This window comes from Arachis hypogaea, chromosome 11 (assembly GCF_003086295.3).
Source record: "Arachis hypogaea cultivar Tifrunner chromosome 11, arahy.Tifrunner.gnm2.J5K5, whole genome shotgun sequence".
Taxonomy (NCBI): domain Eukaryota; kingdom Viridiplantae; phylum Streptophyta; class Magnoliopsida; order Fabales; family Fabaceae; genus Arachis; species Arachis hypogaea.
The window spans coordinates 73176186-73194786 of record NC_092046.1 but is presented as its reverse complement, the minus strand read 5'-3'; the positions used below and the strand labels follow the sequence as shown (position 1 = coordinate 73194786).

Genomic DNA, 18601 nt, shown 5'->3' with positions numbered 1-18601 from the left:
CATCAGTCTTGTTTCTTGTCTTCCATCCACTTAGGCTATTGTTATAATAAGTTTTGGCCTGTAACATTTAATTCTAAATGATCAACAAAATATAATTATAAATATTCAATATTTAATTATTTATTTTACCCAATAAAATAATGTTTGTCATCATTAATTAATTTAGTTAATTTCTTAACTCAACAGAGGTTGTAAGGGATGAAAATAATTATGGGAATCTACACTCCAATGTAGCAGAGAGTGGCACAGAAGGTGAGTTTATTGAATCACCAATTCAAGAAGTTCTTGATGAAGGATACACTCAAACCATCACACAATACCCACATTTTGAAATCAAAGAAGTGAAGGAAACCAAGGAAAGCACTAAAAAGGGGATTGTGACCAAGAAACGGAAGAAAATATCCATGAAAAAGAGAAGATCAGCAAAATATAATCCAACCTCTACCCCAACAAGCAAGGTGAATCAAGCTAATCACAATACAAGAAAGCTTGTTAGGAGAAATTTTTATCAAGGGGAACTAATTTTCTCCTCTACTCCCTTGGAGTCATTTTTTTTAACCAACTCAAAGAAGAGAAAGAAAAAGCAACAATCAACCGTCAAGCTAGTGATGTTAAAGAAGCGCTTGTTGGAAGGCAACACAACTACTAGTATCCTTGGTTTTGCAGTTACTTTGGTTTTAATTTTATAGTTATTTTGATTTTAGCATTATAGTTATTTTAGTTCTAGTTTTAAATTATTTATCTCAATTTTTTTTAGAATTTTTCATGTTTTACATGTGTTTTGGTCATGAAGAGTGATTAGAACAGGAACAGGAGCAATTAAAAGGAATTTTTGACACCCTAGAGTTTTTCTTTGCTTGGGGACAAGCAAAATTTTAAGTTTGGTGTTGTAGAGTGTGCTCTCTATTTACCTTATCATCAGTGGCACCATAGGAAGATGAATGTTCTTCATGGAGGAGCACAGTCGGAGGAATGAGATGGCTACCAGCATAACTGAGGTAGTTGAGTTCCTTTCATTCTGTTCTCCCTTCCGTTCTAATTTTGTTGTCTTCTGTTTTGTGTTGCTTTAATTGCCTGCATGATCTTTAGTACTTTTAGTTCTTAGATTTAGTTTCATTCTGTTATTTGTTTTTAGTTAAAAAAAATTTATCTCATGTACCGCTCACTGATCTTGAATCTAAAAAAAAGAAGAAAAGAAGTGATGTATTGCATGAGAAATTGAGTTTATATTTAAGAGTAGTCTTATTTACTTAAATATGGTAGTATTACTTGTGATTCTGAATGCATGACATGAACAGTGCATATTTGAATTTGAATCAAAGGATGTTGATGTATGAGGAACAAGAATTTAGAGAATTATTATGAATTCTCTGAAGTAAACAAAAGCTTAATCCTTGAAGCAAAAGAAAAATAAAAGCAAGGTCCAAGGCTTTAAGCATCAATGACTAGGGAGGTCAGACATGATTAAAAGCTCAAATAGTTGTTTTCCTAGTCATATGCTTGTGGTGTAAATGTGTCAAGTAATCCTTGAGACAGAGCACTAAGAGTCGAGATCAAGTGTATTTAACAGAGTATGCCAAAGGCTTTGAGCACCACTGTCTGGGAGTAACTGAAAGAAAAATCAGAACTAAAAGAGAGTTCTTCAGTTAAGTGCTGGTGGTGTTTTTGTCTCAAGTGAAGCTTGAGACAAAGCATTTAAAGTCATGGCTAGGCTCAAGGTGCAAAGCACCAAAGAAAAGAGAATGAAAGAAATTTTTCTGTATTTAAGGATTAAACTAAGTATAAAGGCCAGAGAATTCATAATATTATCCGGATTCTCATTCCAAATGACAGTGACATTCCTCTGATTCAAAGAATAGTGAGATGCCAAAACTATTCAGGATTGCAGTGTATAAACTCCACTTTAAGAAGAGACAGGAACTTAATTGAACACTCACTTCTCATGCAAATTTTCATCCTAAGCCTATATTAGTTTTGGTTGCTAGAGGACAAGCAACAATTCAAGTTTGGTGTTGTGATGCGTGAGCATCTTTTCTATCTTTTTCTAGTGAATTTACATTCAAATTATCGAGTTTAATCAAGATTTAAATTTCTTTTAGCCACTATGGATGCTACTTTGAGTTGTGTGCAATTCTATTTATTTCAGGTAGCATTCGGATGGATTTTATGGAGTTTCTGTAGAAAAAGAGAAGAAAGTGAATGATGTTGTCAACTCTGACCTCCTTTCACTCCAACAAAAATAACTTGAGCTACAGAGATCCAATTGACGTGATTTTAGCAGCATTGGAAAGCTAACTTCTAGAGCTTTCCAATGATATAAAATAGGATACACTTTTCTCCCATTTGGTTTGGTAAAGGTGGTGCCTAACATGGAGTTTCTCAAGTTAGGCGCCAGAACATCAAAGCTTGCACGTGAATTTAGCCAAGGTGGCGCCTAACTTAGAGTTTCCCAAGTTAGGCGCCACATGAAGGAGCCAACAGTCATTCCATTCGGCCAAGGTAAAGTCTAACTTCACTTTGGTGAAGTTAGGTGCCAGCCCAAAGTAATCAAGTGGTCCCAGCACATGATCAAGGCCTGCACGAAGATCTTTATTGATTTTTTTATTAAACTTTATTTAATTTAAAAATAGAAAAATATATTTTACACTAATTAGCATTAGATATAAAAGGGAAAAGAATCAGCCCTTCGGGCTACTCTCGTTTCTTCTCTCTTACCTCATTCCGCACTTTACAGTTTTACAGAATCCTTATTTTCTCTCTGAACCATGAGCAACTAAACCTCCACTGTTAAGGTTAAGAGCTCTGTCTATTGTATGGATTGATACTATTATTTTTCTATTTTAATTCATGTATTGATTTCTATTTCAAGAATTGTTTTTGTTCTTTATCTTATGAATCTGGGTGGAACGAAAGTACGATCCTTGTTCTAATTGAGTTCTTGTAAAACTTGGAAAAGCACTTTGCTTGAACAGCTTAAAAACAATTTCTCCTAAATTTTTAATTATCTGGACTTAAAAAAATACGTGACATATAATCCTCTTATATTTAGGTAATAAGGGTTTCTGTGGCATATAAACTAGAATTGAACTTAACCCTCTAATTGGAATCAAGTGATCAAGGAATTGGCAGTTGATGAAGGTTAGAGGAGACTAAAAAGGTCTAAGAAATTAGGGTTTAGTCACATATAGTTTGTCATGAATTAAATCTTGCATGATTAAAATAGTCGGTAAGAAAAGTTAATTCGGAAAATAAATATCTCTGAAACCTTAACTGTTTCCTCCATATATTTCACAACTTGTTTACTGTTGCTTTCTGATTTTTTGAATTTACTGTTAATGCTATTGAACTCTCAAAACACCATTTCTGTTTGTCTAACTAAGTAAATCACGCAATCATTGTTGCTTAATCCATCAATCCTCGTGGGATCGACCCTCATTCACTTGAGGTACTACTTGGTACGACCCGGTGCACTTACCGGTTAGTTTGTGGATTATAAATTTTGCACCCAAACGTGATTGAGATAATACAGTTGATTCTTGGCTACTACTGTGCAAGCTTCTGCTGAAGGAATGGAGCGAATAAACTAGAAATGGTGACAGAGATGGTAATGAACCTCGTAGTGGAGAAAACCAAGGACTCATAACTTGTGCAACTAGAGTAAAAGTCAATGGTGTTAGTTAGAAAGGTAAAAAGATACAAGAAGGTGTTTGGTGGAAGCAAGAGAAAGATTAAGTTCTTAGTAGTTGATAATCAAAGTGACGATGCAGAAGCGTGGCAATTTTGGTAGCTCTAAAATTGTATCGACGGGAGAAAGGAGTTTTAGGATATGAGGGTGTCTTGAGGAATCCGTATAAGATCGAGGAGTGAAAAGTGTGTGTGATTTAGTCTATAACAGATTGAGTTAGACTAAGAGATTGGAAAATTGATTAGTGTTCAAGATAGTTGAGAAGGATTAGAGATCGATTTGGTTTAGATAGGATCCTTGGAGAATAAGGGAGTTTGTAGTCAATAAGAAAGAGTTAGACGAAACTAAGAATGAAATAGACGGGTTTAGCTTAGGCTTGAAATGGGAATAGGGTGTTAAATTGATGTTGGAGAATGAAAAAATAAATGGTAACACATCGGTTGAATCTGAGGGAACGTATATGAAGAATTGTGAGCAAATTTTTTAGGACGAAAATTTTTGTTAGGGGATAGAATGTAAACCTCGAGTAATTAGTAAATAATTAGATAATAAATTAATTATTAATCAAATAAATTAGAAAATAGAATCTTATGATTTAATGAAGTAGAGCTAATTAAAATAAAAATTTTGACACTAATTTTAAAGAATTTGGCTCAAAATTGGACCGTCAGGCCAAACCAATTGGATCGGACCCAAACCGGACCCATGGCCCAACACATAAATAATGCAACTCAGCCTCCTTCCTTTCCCATTCATCACAAACATGCTGAAATGGAAGAGAGGTGAGAATGGGTTCCGATTTCAATTTCAATCTTCAATCCTTTCAATATAGAGCTCCGATTGACGAGCCGTCAGTGGCCACGCGTTCGTCTTGAAATTCTCTACAAAATTCACCCAACTATTTGGTAAGGAATTTGATCTTGTATGCCCAGTTATCTGTTTTCCCATTTCTCACGAATTTAGATTTTGATTTTTGAGAAATTATGTGATTTTGGTGTTTAGGATCAAATTAGCTTTATAGACTTGCTAGGTATTGACCCAAATCTTCATTGGTAAGGTAAGGACTCCCAAACCCTTGTGAAATCTGTGTTTAAGTGAAGTTTATGTTGATTTAGTGATGATTATTTGTATTAGATTGAGGTGTGGGTTACTTTTGGGGTGTATATATATGTATAAGTACACTCTGGTCGATCTTTGCTTCGCAGGCTAATCCTAGAGCTTGTTAATTACATTTTTGAAACTCTGATTATACATATATAATCTTTTCCGCTCAATCGTATCTACCTTTATACTCTTATCCGATTTGTGAGTGTTGCGATGTTCTGCTTGTTTTTCATTCAATGACTCTCTTCAAGGCTCCTAGATAAACCTCCTTTTAAATATAGTATATATAATATTTTATTTTACTTTTAGAGGTTGTAATACCTTGCCACCTTTGTTTTATGACTTAAGCATAAAATTCTATATGGTATGGTATTACAAGCTGTTACCATCAACTTCTACCGAACAAAAATGACACAAATATGTAAAAGAGAAGAATACAAACACTTTTATCGGATTAGATTTTTTATTAGAGTTACAAATTTAAAAAAATCGAAGTCGGAAGTTCAGAGGTTCCATGGTTTCTCCTTCTCTCTTCCTCACGACCTTTCTCTTTTCTTTTTTTGGGTTCAAGTTCGGTGGTGAACGAAAGAAAATGAAGATGGTTAAGGCTAATGGTGATGAATAATAATATGTGGTGGTAAAGCATTAGTGGGTGTCATAAATATATATATATATATATATATATATATATATATATATATATATATATATATATATATATATATATGCATTCAAGGCCATGTTTCCCTTTTTTTTTTTTTACTCCTTTAATGTCGGCCAGTCCTTTTTCCTTGTTCCCTTATGGAAACTGAATAATTATTAATGGTAATCATAAAGATTATTGGCAATTTAGTTGTTAGGTGTCAAGGATAATAAATAAAAGAAAGCATGTGTCATTATTATATATGCATATGTGCATTACACGTTTTCAATCTGTTTTACTTTGTTCCTCTTAATGGTTTCCGCTAATTGAATGAACTAAGTACTAGTAATAGTAATAATAATAATAATTCTTTTATCTTTTTCGAAATATCTCATGATAATAAAAATTATTTAAATTTTTTAATAAATTTTAAATTCAAAGTATCATAAAATTTAATTTAATTATTTTTTAAAAAAATAATTATCTTTAAATAAAATTATCAAATATAATAAGTTATAAATAACTTAATATTTAATTTTTAAAAACTCATGTTGTTATACCAAGCCTGCAATAGAGTATATTGTCTTAAGCCTAATCCCTATGCCATTGCAATGGAAGTAAAATCTGTGGTTAAACTCTAAAAAAACTGTGGCAATTACGCTTTCACAACAAATGAACATCTGCGGCTAAAGAGGGTGAGACGTTTTTAATTAGCCACGCTTTTTACTCCAATAGCCACAGTTTTAATACCCGTGGAGACATTTTGTTAGCCACAATTTTGACACGTTTAAACACACTCTTTTCCGTGACAAAATAAAAAGATGCACAACAAAATAATTATTTCTGCTACACTTTACCCGTGACAAAATTGACTAGGCAGACTTTTTTGCCACACTTTTTTCTGTGGCTAACGATAAAAGTTAAATTAAAAAAATATCAAAATAAAAATGCTCCTTAATATAAATTTACATCATATAATATTTAAAAAAAATAATTACATTCCTATACGTATTATTCATAGTATAAAAATATAAAATTAACAAATACTTAGTATTGAAAAGCAAATATCCTAGATTAAATGGATTTAATGTTAAAAAAATATCTAAATAAAACTATTACAAAATAAACATAAAGTTGGCTAAAATGATACAGAAAAATAAAAGCTTAAAAGTACCAAGACAATGAATTTATCAGACTCTGCATTTCTTGTTACACAGATAACCCACATGCAAAAATATTTTCAGGTAAATAGCAAAAAAGACATAATTTCAGCCACTGAATTATACACCCTATCGATACTCCAGTTGCTTTGTGTGCTCCAATAAAATAAAGAGGGCGAGACGTTTTTAATTAGCCACGCTTTTTACTCCAATAGCCACAGTTTTAATACCCGTGGAGACATTTTGTTAGCCACAATTTTGACACGTTTAAACACACTTTTTTCCGTGACAAAATAAAAAGATGCACAACAAAATAATTATTTCTGCTACACTTTACCCGTGACAAAATTGACCAGGCAGACTTTTTTGCCACACTTTTTTCTGTGGCTAACGATAAAAGTTAAATTAAAAAAATATCAAAATAAAAATGCTCCTTAGTATAAATTTACATCATATAATATTTAAAAAAAATAATTACATTCCTATACGTATTATTCATAGTATAAAAATATAAAATTAACAAATACTTAGTATTGAAAAGCAAATATCCTAGATTAAATGGATTTAATGTTAAAAAAATATCTAAATAAAACTATTACAAAATAAACATAAAGTTGGCTAAAATGATACAGAAAAATAAAAGCTTAAAAGTACCAAGACAATGAATTTATCAGACTCTGCATTTCTTGTTACACAGATAACCCACATGCAAAAATATTTTCAGGTAAATAGCAAAAAAGACATAATTTCAGCCACTGAATTATACACCCTATCGATACTCAAGTTGCTTTGTGTGCTCCAATAAAATCTGCTAAGCAAGATAGAGATTAGGAATTAAGTTAAGAAATTAATAGGCCATGATTTGACTCCTTCGAAGATGATCAGAAAAATTAAGGTATAACACTTATTTCTCAGATGTAATTTGTAGCTGCTTTGCAGTCTTCAGTTGTTAGTTGCATAACATTTTTCAAAATGTCAATTAGTAATTTAGAATCTATTTATGGCCAACAACAAAAGAAAGAATGCATATTTGAATAACAAAAAAGAAAGGTCTAAAATTAACTTTCATTGTTGACTAAAAAAAATATAAAAAATAAAATGATGTTATGGAAATTAACCTGAAAAATGTCATTTTATCCAATTTTGGTGGCAAAATTCCAACGGTAACATCAGGATCTCTAGCACTCTCTTCTACATAGTTTAAATCTATCCACATTCGTACAAGTTTCAATAATTATAAAACCACAAAATTAAATCAAAAGTTGAGCAGTTTAAAAAAAACACAAACTTGAATTTAGCCAATTGAAAGTCAAGTAAAATAGATGCATACCAAGCAAAGGGATGCAACTAAGGTATCCGACACTGAAGTTATAAGATCATGCATGGGGATCCCAGCATTGACAAGAGCCAAAGTTACAGCATTGATACACGCAGATCTAGTTCCTGCACACATAACTTTCAAAAGAGTTGCTCAAATATCGTTTTTGGTCATGCCTCAAACAACGCACTCATTTCCACCAACAACAAGACAAGAAGAGAAAATTTAAATCGACCAGGAGACTCGAATTACAGTGTTTTAGAGCGGCAAGATTCAGAGCACTACCTCCAGAGAGAATAAGGGTGAGGGAGGTGCAATAGAGCAACTTAAGGTTCCTTCAAGTCTTCTTTACGATTCGGGTTTGTCATTGGTATCATAATATCAAATAAAAAAAGTCTTATTATATTTTAAGTTTGCCATTTTATATTTTTTTTTGTTGATCTTCAATATTTTTTGAAAAAAATTGATTTGGACAAAAAAAAATTATATATTTAGTGTAGCTTTAGATGCAATTATATTAATTATAGTTTTTTAATAATTTATTTCTATAATTATAAATTTATCATAATTTAAAAATAAAAATTGTTACGTGGGTAACTTGAAATAGGTGGATTGGGCTTAAAGGATTGTCCCAAACGCCAATAGAAGGTGGTCTCTGACTTGTTGTGCATCTAGGAGTCGCCGTCCGAGTTTGTATGTGCGAAAGAATGGGGGGTGGTACCTGCAAAGACACTCTGATGCCTAAGTCAGCAATGGTGTAAGCAGGTTTAAAATGTATTGGAACTTTATTTTACCTGAGTATGTCAGTGTATTTATAGTGGTGATCTAATAACCACCGTTGGAGTAGCTCCACCTCTGAAGGTGGATAATCGTCACTTTATCTTAGGGTTATTGAGATATTGCTTCTGGAAGAGATTTTAGGGGACAATTACTTATTTGAATAACTGTTATCTGCCAGCTCATCTCGAGCCCGACCTCTTTAGGGAGGGGCTCATGTCAAACCTGACCTTTTTCATGGGAGGTCGGTTAGGTGGCAAGGACAACTTTTGGATTGGGCCTTTTTAGCTTACTTGGGCCTGGACCATAGTGTTGGGCTAGGGTATGAACAGTGCCCCTACTCAAGTCTGATCTCTTCGTTATGAGTCAGATTCGAGTATTAATTGAACTTGGGTTTGTCCCAGTCGGGAACCGACGTGATTTCGAATTTCTCAACCGTCGTGTCTAATCAAACGTCGCGTCCATTTGAGACTTCGCATTTACACATGGGGCAGTTACATTGGTAACAGCGTGTTTCTTTAATGATCGTGTCATTTTACTGTTGTGCCCCTGACTTGTTATAAATACTTTTCCCTCTTCTTTCTTTGTTTTCTTTCGTCTTCTCTTCGAAGCTTCTTACCTGCACTCTCATTCTTTCTCATTCAAAAACTCCTTTTAGTCTTCCGTCTTGGCGTGCTTCGTTGTTTTCCACTGTTGCGACTACTTCTCCTTGATTATACAGAGAAAGGTTAGTCTTTCTTTTGACTTCTTCTGTCATTTGTGTAGTGCTTTATCTCTGTGCTTTGTGTGTTTGAGGAGATTTTCATGCTTTTACTACTCCTTCGTTTGCAATGTGAGGCATTGGCATTTTTGCAAGTTTATTATTAGATGTTGTTGTTGTCTCCTGGTGGTTCTTTTTCTTGTTTTACTTTTGGGGAAAAACTATCTTGTCTTTGGGAGCCCTGTTTCTTATGATTTTATTTTTCTTTGTAGGTCTTATCGCCTTTTTACCTACTTCCTTTTTGTTGGAAAAAATGTCCTCCCGTATCCCTGAGACCCTTTCGAGATAGGTAGATGATTCTGTGCTTGATGAGAAGCCTTTAGTAGACACAGATTTTATTACCAAACTTCGCACCCATCATAGGATATGTAGTTTTGAGGCTGACGAGCCTAAATACGAGTTGGTGGCCCGGGGTCCTAAAGACCGGGTTTGTTGCGGGAGGGTTGCTGATTCTAACCCTCACTTTTTCTTTATGTATGATTGCCTTTCTACCCGCCTGGGAGTTTCCTTCCCCTTTTCTGATTTTGAAATGGAGGTATTATCACACTGCCGAGTTGCTCCTACCCAGCTCCACCCCAACTCTTGGGGTTTCATGAAAATCTACCAACTCATCAGCCAAGAGCTGGACTTTCCGACTTCTTTAAAGATCTTCTTTTATCTTTTCCACCTGACAAAGCCATTTAGTGCTCTGAATAATAAGCAACAGTTGGTGTCCTTTCAAGCTATTCAGGGACGGAAGGTTTTTTCAATCTTTGATGAATCCTTTCACGACTTTAAAAACTTTTTCTTCAAGGTCCAAGCTGTAGAGGGCCACCATCCCTTTTTCCTAGATGAGAACAATTATCCTCGATTTCCTTTATACTGGTCGGAGGCCTCTCCCGTTGAGAAGTATAGCCTGGATGATTTGGACGAGGTTGAGGAGGCCATTGTGGGATTTTTCCAAGAGACTTGGGGGAGAGCTCCCAATCTTGACACTAAGAAATTTCTCATTGGTCCTCCGAGTTTTATCCAGTCCGAGCTAGGTAGTTTTGGTTTCTTTATGATTATTTTTGTTGAATTCTGACTTGTAACGTTTTCCTTCCCAATTTGTAAGCTGATTTTTATTTTCTTCTTTCAAAAATGGTGAAGAGTGGATCGAGTGCTACCTACCAAAAGGTCTAAGAGGCCAAGAGGAAGGTTCATGCCCGGTCTGATGCAGCAAAGGTCGGGGTTGCTGGTGCTCCTCCTCTTCCTCATGAGTCGGGTACCTCTTCTTTCCCAATTTCGGTAACCTCTGCCTCTGCTTCTCCTCTTCCTCTTCCTGCCCCTATCCCCCAGTCTGACCTCTTTTCAAACTCGAGAAAAAGAAATGTAAGACCTCGAAGTTTGGTTCTATTGCTGGAGAGCCCGGCTTTGATGGTTCAAAGTTCGTTCGAAAGCACAACTTCCCTCATAGCCAAATTGCTATAGATGATGCTTCCCTTTGAAATCATCTTCAAATTTTGGTTCGGGGAGGGGTTCAGACTGCTGGGGTTTGCACTGCTCTTCTTGATATCTTGGACAAGACTCCCTTGAGTTCTTTGTGCTCTTCTCAAAAAACTGTAGAGGATCTTCAGGAGAGGATTGCCTTGTATCAAAAAGAAGAGAAGAGGCTTTAGGGGGAGAATGCTTGGCTGAAAGATGAGCTAGCCCGGCTTCAAATAAGGGAGAAGAAGCTAATGGGTTAGTGTGTCATGGCGGAGCACCTGAAAGAGAAGGCGAAGCAAAACTATGTCAGGATTTTTTCCGAAAATATTGATCTTCAGAGGTAGCTAGAGTCAAACCGGGAGGCATATCAGGAGCTGGAGGATTCAATTGTTGAGAGCTCGAAGGAGGCTTGGAGGGTGTTTAAGGAACAAGTCAGAGTTATTGCTCCTGACTTGGACCTTTCCTCTCTCTCTATCCCGACAAGATTGTTGTTGATGGAGCTATTGTCTCCCCTCCTCGTCCTGAAATGGACTCTGAGCTGAAGACTCGTGGGCAAAGGATTGTTGAGTCTCCTCCTCATGAGGGGCAAAAAGAGGGATTTCTGCCGAGTTCTTCAGAAGCTCTGACTTCAGTTGCCGAAGAGACCCTTCCTACTCCTGCGGCAGACCCGAGCTCCATTCCCCTTGATAATTCCAATCTTCCTTCCAATTAATTTCAGCTATTTAGGGCCCGAGTTGTGGGCCCTCTTTGAACAATTTTCATTTTTATATGTTTGTTGTTGTGGTAGTTCCCTGACACTTTGACCTATTTTACGGTCATTAATAAAAAGGTTGCTTGTTTGGTTGCCCTTTTTTTGGATAAGGACTTTTTACAAAATATTTCGCTCATTTTGCTTGTATTCATTTTGGTGCTTTATAAGGTTTTTGTGAAAAACCCTTTCATTTTGTGAAAAAACCTTTTTGTTAGGTGGGCTGTTTTGTCTAAGTTACTGTAAAAAACTTTTTTTCAAAGACTTTGAGACAGCCTTCGCTTCTTCCTTTGGGGGGTTTCCTATCTCTTTTGTATTCCTTACATATTCAATTTTTTCTTATTGAATTGTTTACGTGACTTAGTTTATTTTTGCGATGCATTTCAATTTTCTCGGGTTCTCCGACTAGTTAGTCGTTAAGTGGTATTGTTCCCGAGTTATCATGATCATCTTTGTAACCTCTTTACACCAACTTGTACCTCGTCGTTTTATCCTGCAGACTACTTAGGTCGGTCATGGGATTTTCACACTTTGTCGAGTTTAAATCGGTGTGTTTCGTAAAATAATGATGACAATGATGGAATTATAAAGAGATAGAAGAAAATCTTTATTTATCGATGGAGGTAACTTTTATAAAAGTCAATCTTAGCTACTAGGGATTTTTAAGACTGCTATCCCTTAGTCCCCACTTTGATGCCTCATTAAAACCCCCTTCAGGAAAAACCCTCTTTGGAAAAAAATCATGAAGTCGGGAAAAAGAGTACATCAGGGAATGGAGTTCGCTTCTAGCTATAATATATCCTCATGTTGAAAGAATTCCACGATCTTAGGAGCTCGACTCCACTCAAGTCGGATACCTTGTTATACCCCTTTCCGAGGACTTCACTTATCTTATATGACCCTTTCCAATTAGCAGCAAGTTTTCCCTCACCTGACTTGTTAGCGCTGATATCATTCCTGATCAGAACCAAGTCGCCTGAGGTGAAGCTTCTTCAAAAGATTTTTTTGTTGTATCTGTTGGTCATCCTTTGCTTCAGTGCTTCTTCCCTTATCTGGACTTGTTCTCGGATTTCAGGGAGTAGTTCAAGTTCTTCTTTGTGTGCTTGAAGATTGCCTACCTTGTTGTAGAACCTCACCCTTAGACTTTGCTCGTTAACTTCAACTGGTATTATGGCTTCTATACCATAAGCAAGTCGGAAGGGTGTTTCTCCCGTAGCAGACTGAGATGTAGTCCGATATGCCCATAATACTTGAGAGAGTTCTTCAGCCCAAGTTTCCTTTGCATCTTGTAATCTTTTCTTTAATCCAGCCAGTATAACTTTGTTGGCTGCCTCAGCTTGCCCATTTGTTTGTGGGTGCCCAACCGATGTGAATTGATGCTTGATCTTCATGCTGGCTACCAAGTTTCTGAATGTAGAGTCAGTGAACTAGGTACCATTGTCCGTGGTGATGGAATGTGGAATTCCATACCTTGTAATGATATTCTTGTAGAGGAACTTCCGACTTCTCTGAGCTGTGATAGCGGCCAATGGTTCTGCTTTGATCCACTTCGTAAAGCAGTCCACTCCCACTATGAGGTATTTCACTTGTCCAGGTGCTTGCGGAAAAGGTCCGAGTAGATCTAATCCCCATTTTGCAACAGGCCATAGAAAAGTTATGCTGATGAGTTCCTCAGGGGGAGCGACATGGAAGTTAGCGTGCATTTGGCATGGTTGACATTTTTTCACGAACTCGGTGGCATCCTTCTGCAAGGTCAACCAATAGAACCCGGCTCGGATGATTTTTCTAGCCAAAGACCTTGCTCCGAGGTGGTTCCCGCAGATACCATTGTCACCTCCTCTAAGACCTCTGTTGTCTTTGAGTTCGGGACGCACTTCAATAATGGTGTGGCTATTCCTCTTTTATATAGGATATTTTTCACCAAGGTGTAGTTTTGTGCCTCCCTTCGAATTTTCTTGGCCTCTTTTTTTTCTTTGGGTAGGATGTTAAATTTTATGTATTCAATCAAGGGGGCCATCCATCCGAGGTCCAACCCGGATACATCTAGGACATCTTGTTTAGCCTCTGTTTTTGTGACAGAAGGTTCTTGGAGAGTTTTCTGGATTAGGCTTCTATTATTCCCTCCTGGCTTGGTACTTGCTAGTTTGGAGAGGGCGTCTGCTCTACTATTAAGATCCAGATTTATATCTTTGACCTAGGTCTCCGAGAACCGCCTAAGGTACTCCAAAGTTTTATCTAAGTACCTTTTCATATTTGGGACTTTAGCCTGATACTCCCCATTGATTTGAGAAGTCACTACTTCAGAGTCGCCGAAGACCTCTACTTTGGTTGCACCGACTTTTTCTGTTAGCTTCAACCCGGCAATCAAGGCTTCGTATTCTGCCTGATTATTAGAGGCTAGGAATTCAAATTTGAGGGAGACTTCTTTTTGGGTTCCCTCTTGATTGACTAATATTATGCATGCACCGCTTCCGATTTTTTTGGAAGAGCCATCCACATATAATTCCCAAGTTGTGGAGGCCTCCTTTTGATCTCCTGCATATTCTGCCATAAAGTCGGTGAGGCATTGGGCTTTAATTGCTGTCTGAGTGTTCCGAGGATTACCTGAAATTGAAGATCGATCTCGGATGAGATTTGCTGTGGTAGCCGGAGCTGTCGTGTGCAACTTGTTGGAGCTGGTGGTGCTGCTGATCCTTGATCGCCGGAGGGGGGTGGTACCTGCAAGAGACTCCGATGCTTAAGTTAGCATGGGCTTTGAGCAGGTATTTTTTGTAGAATCAGAGTATGAGTTATACTTGGGTGCTCCAGTGTATTTATAGTGGTGTTGGCTGACCTTTCTGGATAGGATAAGTTAGTTATCTTATCTTATCTTTAAGTGAAGTCATCTTATCTTTAAGGGGAACTACCTTTATCTTTCTAGGCTTTAGCTGCCTTTAGATTAGGCTGTGTCCCTTCGTCTAGGCCTGCTTGGGCTTCTTATGATGATTTGGCCGAACTCTTTTGAGAAGAGGTCGGGGATCCTGACCTGAAGAGGTCGGTCGCTTTGTCTTCAATCAACCCAGGTCGGATGGCTCGACCCAGGGTATGAACAGTACCCCTGCTTGAGCTCGGTCTTTCCTTTGAGGTCGTGTTTTTATGCTTCGACCCCTTTTGGGGAAGCCGTGCTTGAGAATTTTGCCTTTTGTCGATCTCCCATATAACTCCCCTTGGAGCTCTTTGAATATAAAGCGTTTCTTTCTCCCTTTAGTTGTCGCGCGTGTTTCGCTTTTCTTGGAAACGTGCAAGGGTTTAAAATCTCATTAATATCCCTTCACCGTTTCCTTTTTCCATCTCTGGTACTTCATTTTTGAAATTTTCGAAGGTGTCATTTTACAGTTTCTTTCTCTAATTCCTCTTCATCTTCTTTGCTCATCGTTTGCAAAGCGTTTTGTTCCTTCTGATATCTTCTTGTTTACACGCCCCTAAGCTTTCCATCTCCTTTGCTCGAGAGCATTTTGTTGGCGCATATTTGGTCGCTTGCTTCTTCCTGATCCTTCCTTCGCGCTTGCTTCTTCTTTCTCTATATGTTGGTATTTTCTTTCCCTTTTATGTTTTTGAAAATCACCTTCTTGTATGTTTCCATCGTACTGTTGCATGTGATTTTTACTGATTTTGTCTCTGAGAATCTTGACCCCTTCAAAAAAGGTTGTGTCTTTCTTTTCGACATTCTGTTTTCACGATTTTCTGAAAAATCTTGCATCTTTATGGTGATCCCTGCACTCTTTTGTTATGATGTGTGCCTGGTAGTTTTCGCTTCCTTAGGGCTTTATTGTCATTGTTCCTGTTTCTTTCATCCTTGCATGTCCTCGTCTTTGGGTTTATTACTTTTGTTTGAACTGTTGGTAAAGAAAGATTGTAGTTTTGATTATTTTTGTTGATGACCATGGGTTTCTTGCTACTTTGTGTAGAGTGATGTTACTAGAGAAGGATTGTGTTTTTTGTTGAGAGATGTTAGGGTATAGACCGTCGATTTCCTTCTTTCCGAATTCTTGCCTTGTTACTGCCTCCAAAGGGTGCCCCTGGACTTTAGTGTGAATCCTGGGGTTTCCCTTTTACTGCTGTGTCTGACTCTTGATGTTCATATGTTATTGTCCGAGTTGTCTCCTGATTGCTCGAGTTGCTTGGTAGTGACCCCGTCTTTTTTCTTTTTCTCACTGTAGGGATAGTTGGCCTATGTCTTCACGAAAGAATATCGTCGAGATGTCTTCGAGAGTAACTGATGGTATGGCTAACTGGGTAGATTCAATAGTTCTAATGTGCATCACAGAGGTCAATCCGGAGTACTGTGAGAAGCTTAGAAGATTTCGTAGAATTTATAGTAATAGGGATGATGAAAAGAACTATGAGCTGGTGTCCCCTGATCCTGAAGAGAGGGTTCGCTTTCCTTCTTTAAATCGAGGTGAACGGCCTTTTTTCTATGCTTATGACTATTTTTTTAGTCAACTGAGTATCACTATTCCTTTTTCTGCTTTTGAGACTGACCTGTTGTGGTCCTGTAATATCAGACATCGGTTGGGGAGGGGAACGAAGCATGCCTTATAAGGGTGTGGATACCTCTCCCTAGCATGACGCGTTTTGACGAGTGAGTGTGGGGGAATTTGGCCATCATCCCTATCGTCAAAGGTAAAACCATGAGGCCTTGTGTGCCAAAGCGGACAATATCGTGCTAGCGGGTGGTCTGGGCTGTTACAGATGGTATCAGAGCTGGAACCCGGATCGATGTGCCAGCGAGGGCACTGGACTCCCTTAGGGGGGTGGATTGTAAGGTCCCACATCGGTTGGGGAGGGGAACGAAGCATGCCTTATAAGGGTGTGGATACCTCTCCCTAGCATGACGCGTTTTGACAAGTGAGTGTGGGGGACTTTGGCCATCATCCTATCGTCAAAGGCAAAACCATGAGGCCTTGTGTGCCAAAGCGGACAATATCGTGCTAGCGGGTGGTCTGGGCTGTTACAGGTTCTGCAATGTAGCCCCGTCTCACCTCCATCCGAACTCGTGGGGTTTCATAAAAATTTTCCAACTATTGTGTCAAGAATTGGGTGTTCAACCTACCCAAACTCTTTTTTTGCATCTTTTTGTGTTGACCAAACCTGGGGTAGCTAAAAAGAAAGCCTCTTGGGTTTCTTTTCGAGCTACGCAAGGAAAGAAAGTGTTCGCGATGTATGACGAGTCCTTTCACGACTTTAAAAACTATTACTTCAAGGTCCGAGCTGTTGAGAGAGCTCGGCCTTTTTTCTTAGATGAAAATAATGAACCTACGTTTCCTTTATCGTGGCAAGAAAATGTGGTAGTAGTCAAGTATCCCTGGGAGAGTCTGAGTGAGATCGAGCAGGCTTTTGTGAGTATGTTAGAGGAGAATTGGGGAGAGCCTCCTCATCTTGATACGAAGAAGTTTTTGGGAGATTCTTCCCTCCTTCGTGCTAAATTGGGTAGTCGTCGACTTCTTTTCTTTAGTTTTACTTTGTAGTTGAATTTTACCCTTTTCTGTTGGTGACTTATTTTCTTGGTTCCTTCTTTGCAGATATGGTGAAATCTACGGACTCCGTGAAACATTTTCGTAGGGCTAAGAAAGCAACAGCTGCTCAAAATATCTCGGCCAAGACTGCCGAGGGAGAGTCTTCTCAGGTGCCTCCCAAGAAACCAACATCGGGTGCTTCTGGGCCGAGGAAGGTTATTCCAATTCCTCAGGTCTGGACTGTCCCCTCTGACCCAGCTCGACCCTCTTTTGGTGCTGCCTCCTCCCCCATTGCTGCTGGTCCTCCTCTAAAAAGGCAAAAAACTGTTGGTCCTTATAACTTGGATGCCCAGGATTTCGATGATGTAGGGTTTGTGGATGAACAGATTGCTCCCTATGGCCAGCTTCCCATGGATGATGTTTCTATCCTTCGCCACTTGGATTTTATTACCAGTATTAGTATTCGGATGGCCCACATGGGTGCAGCACTATTTCGTATTGTCCAGAGTTTCCCGGTCCACGCGACTAAGACTTTTCTGGAGGACGCTAAATCAGATTTTGATAGAATTAAGGAGGCGAAGGATGAGCTTGATGCTAGGGTAATTAAGCTGGAGTTTGACCTGGAGAAGGAAAAGTCCCGAGCTACCAGGGCTGAGGCAGCTGCAAATTTGGTGGAGGAGATGGCGAAAAAACACAAGAAGAGTTACACCCGCACTTATGCCGAGCTATTGGAGTTTAAGGAGAGGCTTGATTTTGCCCATGCGGATTACGCCGATCTCCAGGGTCATCTGGTAGATACTATGACGAGGGCTTATGAAAATTTAAAAGCCCAAGTCCAAGTTCTTGCCCCTGAGATCGACCTGACTCTCTTCAGCTTGGATAATGTGATGGAGGATGGCAAGATAGTGCCTGCCCCGGATGATGAAGATGACGGACCTCCTCCTTCGCTGCCAGCCAAAGCTTCTTCAACTCCTTCTGCTGAGGTCGACCATCCCAAATCTGATCCTGATGTTCAAATTCTTAACCGGGAGGATGGGACTGTGGATGCCACCCCCATGAAGATCATTCCTCCTCCTTCCGCCACGGAAGCTACTACTGGGGAGACTTTGGACCCCTTATGATCTCTTGTCTATTTGCATAGCCCGGCTTGTGGGTTTTTAAACTCTAGTTTTTTGTAACCTTTGATGTAGTAGACTTCTTGACTTTCAATTGCTTCTATGCAACTTTATTTTCAAAACAAAACACTTTTGAACTCTTGAGGCTGCCACCTAGGTGGCCTTTTGAGTCTTTAAATGTTTTTATTTTGATGGATATGTTTTTTCTGATATGTTGTTCATGCTTTTGCATCCTTTGTGGATTTTTACTGTAGTGTGGGTACTCTGCTTTCCGACCTCTTTTTGATCAGCTCTTGTTTTGTTCACTTGGCTGGTCAAGGTGATCTTAGGGCTAATTTGTCCGGCAATTT

General features: G+C 38.2%; 1 protein-coding gene across 1 annotated transcript; it reads right to left on the bottom strand.

Annotated features, from left to right (window-relative positions):
• Positions 1-12633: 12633 nt before the first annotated feature.
• LOC140176144 (uncharacterized) lies at positions 12634-13032 on the bottom strand. The gene has a single exon (XM_072206032.1). The coding sequence runs from the start codon at positions 13030-13032 to the stop codon at positions 12634-12636; it is 399 nt and encodes a 132-aa protein (XP_072062133.1).
• Between the last annotated feature and the right edge of the window lie 5569 nt (positions 13033-18601).

Excerpts from the sequence above, each read along its gene's own strand:
- LOC140176144 (XM_072206032.1), bottom strand. The coding sequence starts at position 13,032 with ATGAAGATCAAGCATCAATTCACATCGGTTGGGCACCCACAAACAAAT.